Source organism: Quercus lobata, chromosome 9 (genome assembly GCF_001633185.2).
Source record: "Quercus lobata isolate SW786 chromosome 9, ValleyOak3.0 Primary Assembly, whole genome shotgun sequence".
NCBI classification, from domain to species: domain Eukaryota; kingdom Viridiplantae; phylum Streptophyta; class Magnoliopsida; order Fagales; family Fagaceae; genus Quercus; species Quercus lobata.
In genome coordinates this window covers 18864836-18882493 of record NC_044912.1, presented here as the reverse complement: position 1 = coordinate 18882493, position 17658 = coordinate 18864836, and the positions used below count along the sequence as shown (strand labels likewise).

General features: G+C 35.7%; 2 protein-coding genes across 2 annotated transcripts; one reads left to right on the top strand and one right to left on the bottom strand.

Annotated features, from left to right (window-relative positions):
• Nucleotides 1–3801: 3801 nt before the first annotated feature.
• On the bottom strand, nt 3802–6687 carry LOC115961023 (40S ribosomal protein S13). The gene is made up of 5 exons (XM_031080074.1): nt 6566–6687; nt 6401–6473; nt 6164–6302; nt 4912–5098; nt 3802–4134 (listed from the first exon to the last, which is right to left on the bottom strand). The coding sequence occupies exons 1-5, from the start codon at nt 6586–6588 to the stop codon at nt 4101–4103; spliced, it is 456 nt and encodes a 151-aa protein (XP_030935934.1). The 5' UTR covers nt 6589–6687; the 3' UTR covers nt 3802–4100.
• A 7273-nt stretch (nt 6688–13960) lies between these two features.
• LOC115961339 lies at nt 13961–14440 on the top strand. The gene has a single exon (XM_031080335.1). The coding sequence runs from the start codon at nt 13961–13963 to the stop codon at nt 14438–14440; it is 480 nt and encodes a 159-aa protein (XP_030936195.1).
• The last annotated feature ends 3218 nt before the right edge of the window (nt 14441–17658 follow it).

Genomic DNA, 17658 nt, shown 5'->3' with positions numbered 1-17658 from the left:
GATTCTGGTGCGGATATGAACTGTATCCAAGAAGGATTAATTCCTTCAAAATATTTTGAAAAATCAACTGAAATATTGGTTTATGCTAATGGTTCCCAAATGAAGATCAAATATGAATTGAATAATGCTCATGTTTGTCATGATAATGTCTGTTTCAAGATTCCTTCTGTTCTTGTTAAAAACATAACCAATAAAGTAATTCTTGGTTTGCCATTTATAAATGCTTTGTATCCTTTTCTTGTTGAGCATGATGGAATTACTACTGATCCTTTTAGACAGAAAGTAAAATTCAAATTTGCTTCAAAGTTTGAAATTGATATTGATGATACTTTAAATTTGATTCATGCTGAAACCAAACATCTTAACTTCCTTCAATAAGAAGTAAGATACAAGAAAATTGCTGAACAACTTTCTGATAAATTATTGCAGTTAAAAATTGATAATTTTTAGAAAATTCTGATTGATGATGTTTGCTATGATGCTCTTAATGCTTTTTGCCATGAGAAAATACACATTGATAACCTGTCTTATGTTGAAAACTTCCCTATTAATGTGCTTATCCAAGACCTAATGATAAGTTCTTGCCAATGTTTTACAGATATTGCTAAAGGTAATACTCATAGCACCAAAATGTTAACTACTATCGATTGTCCTAACATTATCAATATTTCTTTGCAGGAATCGACGCATGTTACGTGGATAAGTACCACTAATAAGTGGAATAATACTAATATTTATACCACTAGTAAGTGGATTATCATGACTTCCTCGACAGAGAGGAGGAACACGGGAAAAGCACCAGCATAGGGCTATTCTCAAGACAAAAGGCTCCCAGCGGGACAACCTTTTGAAATGCATGAAGGTGCATCTTCTAGAGTAAAATCTAGAGGATCAACATCCCTTCATGAATTTGTCCCGGCAGAGGTGACATATTCCAGTGGTGATGTGATAATTGCTTTGCAAAAAGTTTTGTCTAAAAGGTTACAATTCCACAATGGAACCTATTCAGAACTACCAGATTATGTCAAATTTATTCTTGATAACCTTCAAGCTGCTTTTATTAGAAACCACCGCAACATCTTCCTGAGAACCCTCCGAGCACTTGAAATCCACTTTGTTAACCTTATTGCACAAAATGAGGTTTATATGAGCCATTATGTCAACTTTATTTCAAAAAATGACCCCAATTATGCCAACATTGTTTCCGAAAATGGCCCCGTTGATACCAACCTTGTTTCAAAAAATGAGACTTTTAAAAGCCACCTTGAAGCTTACATTAGTCAACTCTTTGGCAAAGAGGAAATCCATTTAATGGATAAAAACTATAATGGGCACTGATTATGCTAGATTAAGTCTTAAGACCCAATCTCTGTTAAGAAGTGCTATTGCCAACTTGCCGACGGATATACAATCTCGTACACTGAAAAGCAAGGCTATGTTTAGGTCTTTTGACCTATGGTTCAAATATTTCAAGAAACTTGTTACAGCTAATATTCCTGATCCTGATGAATTGGATGAATCTGATAATGTATTTATCCAACTAGACTGGGAAGAACACTTTGGGAGTAGTCTTAGAGTGTATGAAAAGAAATATCAATTTCCTGGTCTCTTGATTAATTATGATGATGGTTCATATGTTGTTGATAATGATTTAGATGATGATGATGATAGGGATCCTAACTGGCTTTCTCAAATGTTTGAATATGGCTTTATCAGGTTCATAAAATTAACAAGCTATAAACAGGCCAATCAGCTTCCACAAATTATTCAAACTGCTATTAAAGGGTTTGAAAGCTCTTCCATTTGATCTTTTGTTTCCATAAGATGCTGGAGCACTTTGCCAAAATGGAAAAGAGATAATTGGATGAATGTCCAGCCCTCAAAACATCTCATTCTCATCGATGGTCACACTCACCAAGGGCAATGGCTTGAAGGAAATTCTCACTTGTCCTTCAAGGATCCTTTTGCTCTTGCAAAATGTTGGAAAAATTATTTTAATAATCAAATTCTTGATGTTGCTCAGAACCTATGGAAAGATTATCATTTCATAGGAAGCACAGATAGAATTTATGTTTTTGGTCCCAGACCCCATGCCAATGCCATTGCTAGGATATTGTAGCTATAATCAAAGTAATTTAAAAGCAGTAGTAAGACGGTAGAACCAGTCATGCAGTATATATGAAAGCAATAAAAATTTAGAACCGTCCAAGATGGCGGTAGCAACAAGTAGTATAATGAACAGAAAACTGAAAATTCTTGTTATTGAAAATAGCACAAAACACTTACAATAATAGTAGTAATTACAAGATCTCAAGAGAACAGGTTAATAGTTACAAGACTTGTACTAGTTCTAGATACAAGATTATAAGGTAGTAGGAAATGCTAAGTGAAACAAGGAACTCTCTCAAAGAAAGACTCTTAAGAAGGAAATAGTTCTAAGAGGAAGTTCTCTAAGCAAGTTCTCTTCGAAAGAAAACCTTTGGGAAATAAAAAACCTGTTTTAAACTTAAGGGACAACCCCCCTTAAATAGGCAAAATTCGGAGTAAACAGTATCATGAATAGTAACAGGTGAATAGTAACGGATGAACAGTAACAGGTGAATAGTGATAGATGAATAATAAAAAGTGAATTTTTCCATTTTTTGACTCAAATTTTTGGAGAATCATACGGAGGATACGTAGAGTTTAGAAGCCTTCAATTCAAGGGTCTAGACTTCATCATTGTTGTCCTTTTGTGCCAAAGGAAACCAAATGAACACTATTATTGAGAATCTTCAGAAGCATCGTATTGGTGGGAATATATATATATATATATATATATATATATTCAAAGTTACTCTATGAAACTACTGGGCATAATTAGACACTTTTTCTATGTGGTATCAAATTATCATTTATGCGTTGGATTTAAGTTATATGGTGTTGAACTTGTGTAACTTGTATTTGATTGACATTATCCACTTCTTCTCTAGAAGAGAACTTGGTTTCGACTTTCGAGTCCCTATCCCACTTGGCTTGATTTCAAATTTTATCCAATGATCATTTGCAAGACTACCAGAACAAGCTTGCCAATTAGATGAGCTCAAGTCATCATATAAGCCATCTGAACCCACCTTAGTTACTAAAACAATCCAGTTATAAGTTCATTAAAAGAAAAAAGAAAAGAAAGGGCCGACAAATTAGGTGTGCGTTTGCCCAGCGTTTCAGATGCATTGGGCGTTTTTTTGGGCCTTTTTTTAGGATCCACAGCACCGTACATAAAAGCACCAAACTCAACAAAACGGATCATGCATTTTTGGGTCACTATTCCTACTTTTAAAAATTATTTTACTAGTGTTTTCAGCACTCAGTTCAACAAATAAACAATATTTAAACAGACCGGCTTTAGAAATTGAGACTCTTTTCCTTCAAAAAAATTTTACCCAAAAAAATAAAAATAAAAATAAACAAATAAAATATTTTAACTCAGTTTTTAACCTTTTAAAGGTGTATTAAAATCGTCCCTACATCGATTCCTCGGACACCAGAATTAGGCACTGAAAATGGAACAAATGTTCAACTAAGCCCAAAATTTATAGGGATTCAATAAGATGACACCTATTTTGGGGGGGGTGGGTAATACTCTTACAAAAAAATATCCGAAGATATAATATTCCAATGGCCCAATTTTTAACTTTAGCCATGGAAGTATTCTACGAAAAATAGCCGAGTATGCCTTAACAGATGGCCTAACAAATAATTTTAAGTTAAAATTTAAGCCTTCAGCTCTGTTTCACAGAGAAACTAACAAATAATTGTAAATTAAAATTGAAGCAAAATTAAGGATTTATATATCTCTAAAACCAAAAGGTTTAGAATTAAAAACTACTAGACCACAAAAGTTAAAAATGGAAGTACAAAAACACAACTAAATAAACAACAAAATCCAAATACAAAATCTTTGGTTCAAATTTCACTACTATTATAGAAGCACAACAAAATCTTCTGATAGTTATAAATTGTCTGGACAAATCTTTCTGGAATTTGAAGACCCATCTTGCCAACACAGAATACCCGTACCTCCAAGGATAACTAAAAATATGCTGAGCTACATACTTCATTTAAGCAACAAGGGTACTGGCGGTGGTTGACTCGCTGCATAAATAACAGGTTGGTTAGTGACGCAGTTCTTTAGGTCCACAAGAAAAAATCAGCAGGGAAGATGGAGTAAAATAAGAAAACACAACTGTGCACCGGATTCACATCCAACTGATATGCAATTTCAATCCACAGTAAGAATAGAATCAATAAAATCTGATGGCAGGTAACACACTAAAATCACAGTATCTAATTTTTAATAATCTTTCGTTGGGCAACTTGAACAAAGTCAACAGAGTTAAAACTCCCCTAGCTATAAATATGCTTTAATCTTTCCCCAAAGGAAAACCAATAAAAAAATCACCACAACCTATTGAACGACATCACAGCCATAAGCAGCATATTCATACATGATACACCTATAATTTCTCAAGACCGCTCCTCTACCCAAACCAAGCCCTTCAACCACACAAAATAATAAGGAAATAAATGCATTAGAACATACAACAACAATACAAGATTTCAATTTCTTTTATGCACAAGCCTTCAATGATAACGTTAGCAATAAGATTCAAACAATTTGAAGCTCCCAAAGCACAGATCAGATCTCCAACATAAGAAGCCATAGAGCAAATTAAAAAATAAAATTTTCAGTAATTTTAGCTTTCAATTAAATTAAAGATTCAAAGAACAGAAAAAACCCAAAATATAAAAACCCTAATTAAAATATATAAATGCAAAGCAACAAGATAATCAATTACTCACTTATAAATTAATCATTAAACTATACCCCGAGTATCTAGAGAAATGTTGACATATTACAAGAAGACTTACTATTTCCAGACTGGAGGAAGCTTCTTTGTTTTCTTGTAGTAGCGAGCAAGCCTGTGAATCCTGCTCTCAACCAGAATCAACCTGAACTTTGAATCCTTATCCTTCCTATTCCTCTCCAAATGCTTACGAATTGACACAGCCTTCTTGATGAGATGGTACAGGTCCTCTGGAATTTCTGGTGCAAGACCTAACCAAAATGAAAGAAAAAAAACATTAAAAACCCACAAAAACCAAACCTCAACATTTCAAAATAGAGATGATATCTTGTATAACAGTATATGCACCATCACTTTCACATGCATGAAGGATCCACAAATGAGGGACCCACTTATATGTGAGAAGATCACTACAAAATACCAATTATTTGAAAGAATTTTTTGCCTGAAACTTGAATCAAATGACAAATGCTACATACATTTTAATTCGCAAACCCAACAAGTAATTACAAAATCCATTGATAGCTAGCTCATATTAGATTCCAACATCTGGGGTTCATCAAATAGTTTCTTTAAATTCCGAGATAACCATTTTTGAACTGTATAAGTATTAAAAAAATTATATCCTCATGTCAAGCTAGCTCAATTTCAATTCCAACATATGGGGTTCATCAATTAATTCCTTATAATCTCAGCATTTTCATATACAAATACCAACAGTTAATGAATAAAATAAAAAAACCCACAGCTCAAGCTAGCTCTAATACGATCTCAGCATTCTGGGGTTCATCTAATAACCCCTTTTCTTTAACTACACAAATACAGAAAACACATAAAACTCTTCTTCATATCTAACAACTCTTCCACTCCTCACATATAGTAACATTTTTTTTTTTAATTCAGCTAATAAGTAACAGCGATATCTATCAATAATCATGTTCTTATATAGATCAATGATAACTTCTTCAGCTACTCATTTGCTTAAATACTATAATCGGAATTCTGTTTCTTCATTCTACAGTACACATATAATTACAGTACCTAATGGTGCCACACTACATTTTCTCTCCAAAACCAAACAAAATTTTCTCAGAATTCAAACACAAGCATCATAGCAAACAATTTTTTCTCAGAACCCAAACAGCACCTAATCGTAACTGTTTATCTTTTATTATAAAATATATATGAAGGAAAAAAAAAACGAATGCGTATACCATATAATTTCTCCTCTTATTCACAATGACAACTACCTATCTATCATTTCTCAACCAAATTGTAGCACACTACACAGCTCAAAAAAAAGAAAAAAAACGCACCGTGAGCCTTGAGAACACGGAGGATCTTGCTTCCGGTGACGCTCTTAACTTGAGCGATACCGTGAGAGTCACGAAGAATCACACCGATCTGTGATGGTGTCAAACCCTTCTTGGCGAACTTGCATATGTTCTCCTCCACCTATATATTTCCACCACCATTAACACTCGAACAGAAATGACACACAAATACACAAATCACAGAGAGAGAGAGACAGAATTAGGGTTTTGAAAAAGTACATCTTGAGGAGAGATCTTGAGCCAACTCGGTGGAGTTCTCTTGTATGGCAATGCTGAGGCTGAAATACCCTTACTGAAAAATCACAGAAACGACAAATCACATTCAAATCCAAACACACATACACACAAACACACACATATATATAGAGAGAGAGATAGAGGTACCCGCGGCTGTGCATGCGACCCATGGTGGCGTGGCGTGGTGGCGGAGGAAGTGGAGCTCTGTGAGGTTCTTCTGGGGAGGTGAGCTGCGGAAACCCTAGGCTTCTTAGTTTGAAGGAAGATGAGGATTGCTAGGGTTTATATAGTGAGTTTAGATTATGGTTTTTGTCCTTAACATTTTATATATTGACGGAGGTGTCCTTGGGCGAATGCATTTTGGGCTGGGGACCTGGGGTTCGGTTCGGCCCGTGTGAATTTTGATTAATTTAGGCCCACAAAGAGTATAAAAGTACTGACAAAACCGGTTTGAAAAGATTTCCCTCAACTCATTACATGAATCGAAACAAAACTAATAAACTAGAAAAGTAAAATATTAATTTTACAATGTGTAATGCATGCATATATTGAGTTTCTTGGCGCAAGCACGATATGTGATGTGTAAATTGTACTATATTAGAAATAAAAATGAAATATATAGTTAGAATAAAATAGAATAAAATATTAATTTTTGTTTTGACTTATTGGAAACTTTTGTAATAAAATTTTAAAACGTTGGCAATAGAGTTTTATACAGAGTAAACTATGGATACTTTTGGTAATTGAATTTTAGTTGAAATTTAATTTAAAATTTCATGAAACTTTATAAGTAAAATTTTATTTCGAGTAAACTATTGGCATAAAGTTTATTTTGTGAATAAAATAAATAAATAAATAAGAGTGTGTACACACTTGTCTCTTAGAGAAGTTAGTCATTTGGTGCAGCCATGACATCTTGGACCCAACTTTTATTATATTTGCTTCTCTAGAAAAGGAAAAAAAAGCTTTTATTATATTTGTTACGATATATTATAAGATGCATATTTTGTTGAGAATACAAATACAGGCTTACGAAACGTTATTTAATATAATAGTTTTCTCCAAACCAAACAATCATTTTCTTTTCTTTTCTTTTCTTACGTAATGAAAGGGGTTTTTTTTTTTTTTTTTTGGGTTAGGAAGGTTTTGCAATAATATTAACTAACCATAAAAGGCGATGTTCTGGCTGAAAGCCTTAGAGTATACAAACCATCAGCATCCGCATTTAAAATATGACATTAAGTACAACAAAATTTCCAGAAAAAGAACAGCCTGCTCTAGCAAGGTTATCGGCGCATCTATTTGCCTCCTTAAACACATGGGTGACCTTGACATGCTGGAACTGCTCCAGGAGGTACCTGCAGTCATTGAGCAGAGCAGCACATGAGTTATTAATAGCTTTCTTAGACAGCACAAGTTTTACAACAATTTGGGCATCTAATTCAACATGCAGGTGGTTAATGCCAAGTTGGGGCCGCAAGCATCAACTCATCTCAAGGCCCAAATTCCAGCAGCCACACTTGTAGCCTGCCCAATATTCCTCATGTAACCCTTAACCCACTTCCCATCATGGTCACGAATGAGACCGCCCCCACCAGCATGTCCCGGATTCCCCTGCGACGCCCCATCAGAATTCAACTTGAACCACCATTGATCTGGTTTGTTCTAGCAAATCGGGTTGACAGTGCAGTGCCTAATTTTATGCCTCTTGCTCACACAATAGAAGAATTCACGTGCTAGTTGGATACACATCAAGTGAAGGTTGGGATTGACAGGGGCATTTTCAAAAACTACATTATTTCTATGCCTCCATAAGCACCAGATAGCAAATGGAAATTGAATATTCCAGGAAAAGCCGTTAGCAAGAATTTGGTTACTGCATAAACAGTTTTGCTTGATCCAGTCCAACAGATTCAAGTGAAGAAAGTTAGAGAAAATTTGGGGTGTACCCAATTCCTTCCAAAATTTAAGCGCAAAGGAACAATTTCTTAAGAGGTGGATGATGGATTCCTTATGGCTATGGCAAAGGGGGCATGCCGTGTGGCAGGTAATGCCTTTGTCAGCAAGAGTTTTTCGCATCAGTATACTGCTGTGAAAGCAAAGCCATATGAAATGTTGGATTTTTGGTATGTTTTCAATTTTCCACAGCCAATCTTTGGAAAAGGCGCTGGGGCTTGTTCCATTGTTTCTTGCCAGGTCATATGCCGAGGCTGCACTGAATTCCCCATTTTGGGAAAGTTTCCAAACTAGTGTGTCCTCTTTCTCACCAAACATTTGCATAGGAACAGCTAGGATTTTTTCCAACACTTCCTTTGGCAAAACAAAGGAAAGTTTCTCCCAACACCATCTGCCTTCTTGAAAAACATTTGCAATTGTTAACTCAGAATCAAATTGTGTGAGCGGACCTTCAATCAGCTCCCTAACTGAGCCCCCTTTCATCCATTTACTTCCCCAAAAATGAAGCTTTGAGTTGGTGCCAGCATTCCAACAAACCCCTTTTTCAAAAACAGGAAAGCCCGCCATGAAGGCAGTCCACACAGAGGAACATGGAAGCTTATCGGGATCTTTGGAAATCCTTCTTGTCCATGAGCAATATTTATTCAGAATAACTTTCATCCATAGTGCATCCTTCTCATGGTAAAGTCTCTAATTGAGCTTAGCAAGGAGGACAATATTTTTTGCCCTAGCTAGCTCAGCAGGGGGGGTCTATAGAGCTCAAGGAGAACCAGGCAATGGTCTGAAAATACCCTAGGCAAGTGGGTTACAGATGCTTCAGGTAAAAGAACCCTCCACTTAGAATTTGCAAAGCACCTATCAATGCGCTCCAAAACCAAGTTAGTAATTTATCTTAAGTTAGACCAAGTGAATTTAGGCCCAGAAAACCCAAGGTCCAAAAGATCACAAGCATCCAGACAATCTTTAAACTCAAGGGCTTTATTCAGATTGACCCTCTTACCCCCAAATTTATCCTCGCCACAAAGGACCTCATTAAAGTCTCCAAGCAATAATCAGGGCAATTTATGAAGTTATGCAACCTTAGATAAGTTAGACCACAAATTTTTCCCCTCAACCAAACGAGGACTAGCATATATAGGGGAGATAAGCTAGGTAAGGTTAGAGTTGCGTACCTGAATGGTTGCATGATTCTCTTGTTCTATTACTGAGAGTACAATTATATCAACCTCATCTCTTTTCCATAGGAGCCAAAGGCTACCCGCATAGCCAATAGTCTCTGTTGTGAAGAAACCATCAAAGGGGAGATCTCAATGATTCAAGCAACTCGGTCACCACTAACTCTAGTCTCTGTGATGATCAAGATAGATGGAAAGTGATTCACCATCATTTCTAACACACGTCTCTTAAAATCCAACCCCAGAGGACCTCTACAATTCCACAGTAATATATTCATCTTTGCACAATGGTTATTGGGGATTTCCACTGGTTTAGTTCCCATCCTGGCTGTGGCAATCATGCTCCATCCTAACCTCCTTAGCAGGTCCTTGGATGCCACCCATTTCGGCTTCCACACCGTCATATAAGTCAGAATTCCCTAAATGTCCTCTCTGCAACACAAGAGTAGATCGCACTTCTTGGCTTGGTTAAGAGTTTGGAACAACTTCAATGTGGGAAAATTCCCCATGTGGGATATAGCCAAGCCCTTAAAGTCTATCACTTTCCTCTCCTGTATCAACCACTCGAATTTGTCCAAGTGAGGCATTACCAATGGCCTCCTGAGCTCGTTCAACTCTTGTGCTTCCTTCATCGAGATTAGTGGCACATCCGTGAGAAACTTCACCATGGATTCGAAGTTGCTTCCCATGCCAGATGGTCCAACCGCAAATTCCCAGTTCTTACACTTGTTGGGATTATCGGAAGAATATGCCTCCATGCTGCATTCAATTCCTTGTCGAACCACCCCAACGTGTCCGTCGGAGCAGCTCTGATCTGAGCTATCACCTCGTCTGGAATGGCAATGGCTTTGTTTCTATGCCATATCACCCAACCCGTTGAAGGTAAAGGGAGAGAGGGATGATCGGAATGAGACATTTGCAAAGTTGGAACTACCCTCAGGCGAGAATGACTTTTGGCTAAAGGATGGGTCTGGGTTAGGCCTCTTCAAAGATTTAATTCCTTTCACATGTGAGCTCTTTTTATCATGAGAAGACAAAGTGGCTTTCCCTTTTCTATTTACTTGATCTGCCCTCTATTCCAATTGCACATCATGCCCACGACTCAATGCATTCAGATTGACGTTGTTGTTGCACATGGCACCTTTAGCACGTCTATTAAGCATGTAAGATCCTACAAGATCATGTGGCTCAGAGGTGTTACCCACAATTTCAACGGCTCCTAAGGCCTAACCAACTTTAAATTGAAATGTCAACTCAGGGCTAAAAGGCGTCATGTTGCTACTGAAAAAGCCTTTTTTGCCCTTAGTTGGTTTGGAATTAGCATCAGGTTACTGACTAGGACTTTTATTCCCAATACCTCGTCCCATCTGAACTGGCCTTTTTTTTTTTTTTTGTGACTAGCATCCATTCTCCGTAGTTGGTGTCTTTAGGTTGCCCCATACGACTCCCATCATCATGAGAAGCTGCATGAGAAGCTGGGTCAACCTCAATCCTAAGAACAGGCCCAATGGCACTTCCAATTTCTCTAAGGATAGAGGAGTCATAGAACTCTATAGGGAGCTCAGGAAATCGAATCCACACAACCACAGCAGAAAAAGTGGCTTCTGAAGCCTTGAAGTATGGCTCCCAAGGTTTAATGGCAAGAAAGTGCTCCCCAATAAACCAAAGACCACCACAGAGCACTCTGTCATAGTTTGAATCATCACTGAATTTTATGAGGAAAAAATCATGCCCAAGATTAACACAGTCCATCCTAGCACTAAGTTTCCATAAGGTGTTGATCTTGAAAGTGAGATAACTGTATCCTACAGATTTACCATACACTTTCACAATCAAGGCCTTTGTCCATGGAGCTCTAATATGAGCTTTAGTTTCCTTTGAGAGCTTGACATCCACCATACCCTCAACAAGCTCATCCAGTTCCGAGTCTGATTCTTCCTCAATTTCTTCAGCTGTATCAAAGCTGAAGGCCTGGGCATAAGCACCAAGAATGTCATCGATTAAACTATCTTTATAACTTACCTGTTTATGAGGAGGAACGAAAGGTTTATCTCGAGAGTCATCCTTAAATTTCTTCACACTCCGTACCAGCTTTGCTTCTTCTTCACTTGAACACTGCGTTTGCTATTCAAATTTCGGCTCCATTCTCTCCCTGACCTAACAAAACTTGATGGATTGGAAACCTTGCTCTCTCTCTCTATAATGAAAGGTTTCTTAGAAGAAATTTGTAGTTTGTTATTATATTTTTTATAATATAATGTGAGATGCATATTTTGTTGAGATTCCAAACTTAGGCTTACAAACGCTCTTTAAGTAAATTTTTTCCTTTTATGCTTCATATAAGAGTTTTCTTCGAACCTAACAATAAATTTGGTTTCTTTTAGAAGAATCAATTTATTTATTTATTTTATCAATTTTTGGGGTGGGGCATTTTAACTCTAAATATCTCTATTTGAAATACCGAGTGGTGCTTAAGAAATACAAAACTCTTGTCTATTTCGAAAATAACTTAATCATGAAAGTGTTTTTTAGAAGACTCTTGGTAAGGAGTGTTGAGTTCAAAAGTATATGGTTAACCCTTAGGGTTTGTATATTTTAACTAAAAATGTTAACTTATTTTTATTACCAATTTATTTATAAATTTTTAAGATAAAATTATGCTTTTTGCAAGACTTAATTTTTAAAAACAAAATAAGGTTATGATAATAACTCATCTAAAAACATTGTAGTTGAGACACTGTTTGAATCATACTGAAAGGTCCACTAGAGATCAGAATTGTTGAAAAAAGAACAAGATTTTTCTGTTGTAACTTCCAAGCTATTGGAAAATAAAGAAATAGTTAATATATTCAAGGTAATTACTTATTTACAAAATATCATCTCAATTCATCCTAGTTCACTCAATCTGAGATGTGATATAGTTTTGAAGGATGAGCTGGAAATGGATAATTCCAATAAGATTTAATTTTTGAACAAAAATCTAATTTTTGATTTATTTCGTGACTGAAATAGGAAAGGGTACATGTTACACCACGATTTTTAATCAGAAGAGTAATTTCAAGGAATGGAGAATATTTTCACTCTATCAATAACCAAGCCAAATCTATTGTATCATAAGGGATTTACCTTTTCTATTTATTCTTGTGAATTGCTCTTTTTGGTAATTCAAGTAGGAAAAAAGAAGAACAAATGATGAAAAAAGAAATTGCTATGGTAATTTGAACAACGGAAAAAACAGAGGATGTGATATAGTTCCAAAGGGTGAAGTAGATATGGACAATTCCAATAAGATTTCTGTTTGAACAAAAATCAATTTTCTGATTTATTTTTTCATTGGAAACAGGAATGAGACATTACACCACAATATTGAATCAAAAGAGAGATTTTAATAAACGATAGACATATTTATTCTATCAATAATTGAGTTGGATTTGTTGTATCATAAGGGATTTTACATTTTCTATTGATTCCTACATATTGCACTTTTTGGTAATTTGAGCAAGAATAAAAAAAAGAACAATAAATGACAGGGAAAAAAGGAAAAAAAAAAAAAAAGAACAAATGAAAAAAGGAGAATGAAATTATTGGTAATTCGAATAAGGGGAAATATATATATATATATATATATATATATAACATTGGTAATTCGAATAGGGGGATAAAATATATATATAACAACAAATGACAGGGGAAAAAAGAAAAAGAGAAAGAGAGAGAAAAAAGAAAAAGAGGAACAGGTGATGTTGTGTGAGTATCTATAGGACCTAGATTGTAATGGGCTCTCTAAGCAAGTTGAAAATCGTCCTAAAGTTGCTCCGCTGACCGGAATGCTTAAAGGAACTTTGGTGTCAATCACTACCATTCCTCTCATTAGACCATATGTAGCACTCATAGCTACAGCTCTAACTAGATTATTTCCTAATAATTGTTGTACTTCACAAGTCACATTAATTTGTTGACCGATAGTATCTTGACACTTAACTACCTGAGCATTGTAAATATTAGGCATTTTTTGAGGGGGGTGGGGGAAAGTTACATCCAGTACTGGACCAATGATTTGAGCTATACGTCCTAGGTTTGGTGTTTTTTTTTTTTTTTTTTTCAAGTGCAAAAACCTTAAGATCAGAAGTAGTAGGATTTATTCTCATTATAAAATATAATATGTCAAAATTTTTTGTGTGAAAATTATTGAAATAAAAAAAATGTTCAATAGAAAAGCAAGTTGATCGGTTAATTCAATAATAATTCCCTAATAAATGGGGTTTCTCACTGTACTAGATTTCGTTGGTACCATCTAATCCAATTCAATTGTTTATTTATTCAATTGTTTGCCTCCTTTAGGGAAACTTCAATTCCTCGAATCATTGGATATATCGACAGTTAAAATATTGAAAAAGTTAGGGCTGAATTTATGGAAATAGAAGAATCCAAAGAGAAGGAGAAAGGTGATATAATAATAACACTATTCCCAAATTTGATATCTCTCGAATTTGGGGATTTGGATGAATGGGAAGAATGGAATGGGATTGGAGGAGAAGAAGAAGAAGAGTGTAACAAATTCACTATAATGCCACGTTTTCAACATTTGAGAATCTGGGAATGCCCAAAGTTAAAGTTGCTGCCAAACTTCTTTTGTACAACTCCATTACAAAAATTGGAGATCTATTTTTCGTACAATCTCTCAGAACACTGCGAAAGAGGGACAGGAGAGGAGTGGCCCAAGATTTCCCACATCCTTAACATCATTCTTAGTTCTATCTATGTGCAAATAGATGGTGAAGAGATTCTTTCGTCCTTATTAGATGACGAAGATAGTGAAGAGGATGACAAAGAAGAGCACGCCCATTGGTGGCTCCACATGGAGTTTAGGGTGGTCACAGGACCACCTTGATCTAGCAAAAAAATTAATTATTATATATAAATTTTAAAAAATTTATGATTTTATTATCCTTAAAAAATATTTGTGACCATCCTAAAATTTTTTATCAACATAATTAATTTTTGGACAAAATTTGGCAACAAACTTAATTGTAGACTAAAACTACAACTCCACTCAAATTTTTTATTTTATTTTTATTGGATGTGAATTGTGAAAGATTCATCATTGGATTACATTTTCTTCTTATATCCTCCATATTTGCAAAATTTTAAGAAGGTCAAAGATCAATAGTTATGTCATTAATCAAATCTTTAAATTTTGAGTTTTTGTAGTTTAAAATTACATAAAAATTTAAGTTCATAGATCAAATAATAAATAACATCCGACTGACGTGAAATTTGACATGTGTTTTAAGAATATAAAGAACATGCAATTCAACTAAGTTTAGTAATCTTAGACTACAACTAAGTTTATAGTCAAACATTTTCTTTAAATTTTAGCCCATTTAAGAATATACTAGGTCCTTCCAAATAAAAAGAAAACTCCCTACAAATTTTTTATCTAACTAAATTTTTGAAAGAGATGTAACTTGCAACATTGATAATAAAACTATTATGTAAAAATTTCAAAATATGAAAATTCATAGAAAAAAATTGTCAAACTATGTGTATGTGTGTTTTGGTCAATATATGAAGTTCTCTTTATATTAAATTTTGGTCAATAATGACCACCCTAACAAATATTCCTAGAGTCGCCATTGAGCATGCCGAAGAAGAGGACCTATGATTTCTATGTTTCTAGGTTCAAGTAGAGATTTTTGGATGGCAATGGTGAAAGATGATTTGTCAGCGTGGGCAAAGTTCATTTTTGGCTTGATTCAGTGATGCATGTCTAGTCCATACATGGGTTGCAGTTTTCTAGTTTCCCAATGTGTCACTAGTTGAAAGGTTCTGGTCTCTTCACAATCATTGTTATTAGTTCATAAATTTAGCTACAAGTTCAGATTTTTGGATGATGATGGTGAAAAATTATTTGCGTTTGTGTGTGTGTCAGCAAAGTTTAGCAACGGCTTGATTAGGCTTTGCAATTCTGATCCAGTCATGGGGATGTACATTTTGTGATGAGTCAATTTTTCACACATGGATGCGCATTTGAGAAAGGGTCACAGAAGCAGGTCCTCTATCATTTCATAATGGAAGCAAGGATGTGCATCATGGAACATATCATGTGCAATCCATATTATATGGTGGCAGATGAAAGTGTTACACATTTAGGCGATTGATGAATACAAAGGCGTGCGGATTTCTTGTATTAGTGATTGAAGAGTTTTGTGTCATAGAAGTGGAGGAAGAGTGCGATGTTACCATCAGGAGTGAGGGGATGAGATTATAAATGCTTGCTTTTCTTTTTACCATTGCTGGTCGTCCAATTTGAAATGACATTCAAAAATGGAAATACCTGAATTAGTCACCAATATGTGCAAGGAATAAAGAAAAGAAGAAGAAGGCAATGAAGCCACTTACCATTGTTTGCTCTGGGCAGTTCAATTCTGATTCACCTATAGAGTGCAAAGTGGGGGAAGCAACCGGCAGTAGATATGAAGATATTACAAATACTTTGGATGAAGTAACAATCACAGAACAACATTCTTGTTTGGTTTATTTCCTTCAAGGTTTAGGAATCCGTATCAAGAGTACAAGTCTGCTTTATTTAGGCCTATGGCTAAAAACTAAAATGAAGATATTGCATAAACAGACAATATTCTTACGTACATTAATGTAAGTTTTACTTAATGGGAGTAGACATAGATCAAGAGCAGCTTTTGTGGTTTATGAGAGTTTAAACTTATTGGAGAAGCATAGTTTATTCTGGTGAAAATCATTAAGCAAGGATGCCCCACTGTGGTCACGTCTTACATTCTTGTGCAAGATAGCTAATTGAGAAAGCTATATAGGCAGAATGGCAAAGCTCTATAGAGCAAAGCAACAAAGCTCCCTTTCTCTCCTCCCTGAAGCTTTGTCCTTAATTCATAGACACAGGAAGAAGACTCCCTTGCCTGTAATTCTCTCAATAAGCTGATCAGACACAGCCCTGGACTTCCCTTCACTACCAACCCCTACACTTAAGATTCCTCACTGCCTGGGTTCAACTCAAAACTCTAGTCCATATGGGTAGGCACAGCTTGCTTAAGAGGGAATTGTTATGCAAATGACTGAAATTTTATTTTATGGCTCCATAATTGGGAGAACAGGAGAGGTCAGTGGCATCTTTGAAACTGTCTACAGCATTCACGATCCGTTTTGCTTAATGGGAGTAGACATAGCTCAAGAGTGGCTTTGGTGGTTTATGAGATTGTTTATGAAAGAAGAGGAAGAAGATCAATCTCAAAAAAAAAATTTCAATATATATAACAAGAAAAGCTGGTGGTGGGGAAAGGGAGTAGAGCAATAGGGCCCGGCCCGATGGACCAGCGGGGCTCGTGAGACTTGGTGTGCCACCAAAGGACACTCGTTGCTCTGATAAGCCAACAAGATCGACGCCTCCTATTCCGTAACATTTGGAATGAGTGACCGTTCACAGAGGAATCTTTTCTTCTCCGTGACCTCGTCCAATACACACACTTCAACATCGTACACCAACACCAACACAGGAGTACGGAAGAAGCCCCACGATGCGCGCGTCTACACCCGCTAATCTTTGGGCCTAAACGAGGCAGTTACGAACCCCAGAGCCCAATCTCTCCCAACAGCTTAATGCCCCCACTTGGGTTACAAGCCCGCGTCACAGAGCTCGGCAGTGTTGTCGTTAGTGTGAGAGTATATTAATAACCAATCTGATTCCTACGCAACCGGTGTGGGACTAAATATTACAGCATTTTCAAGGCTCACTCACACGACCTGGACAATGGAAAAACCATGACCATCAAAGAATGAAGATAATTAGCAATTTTTTTTAATGAAATAATTAGCAAAATATTAAACTAATTAAGTCTATAATTTTGATTTAAAAATAGAGCTCCACTATATATCATTGAGATATACATAATCTGGGTGTGACCAATTACAAACACAGAGTAAGAAAATAGGAAATCATAGTAAGCTAACCATTTTATGACTATGTATAGTATAAGTGATAACAAAACCTGCAAATATATATGATATACACACATGCAGTAAGGATAAGTTTATTGCAACCAGAATAGGAATTTCAAATATTTGATAGTCAAATTA

Bases quoted from the DNA above. Each gene is read 5' to 3' on its own strand.
- LOC115961023 (XM_031080074.1), bottom strand. From the start codon at position 6,588: ATGGGTCGCATGCACAGCCGCGG. The intron at 6,303-6,400 runs GTACTTTTTCAA...GGAAATATATAG, and splicing joins TCAAGATCTCTCCTCAAGAT to GTGGAGGAGAACATATGCAA. The intron at 5,099-6,163 runs GTGCGTTTTTTT...CATTTTGGTTAG, and splicing joins CCGTGTTCTCAAGGCTCACG to GTCTTGCACCAGAAATTCCA.
- LOC115961339 (XM_031080335.1), top strand. From the start codon at position 13,961: ATGGAAATAGAAGAATCCAAAGAGAAGGAGAAAGGTGATATAATAATA.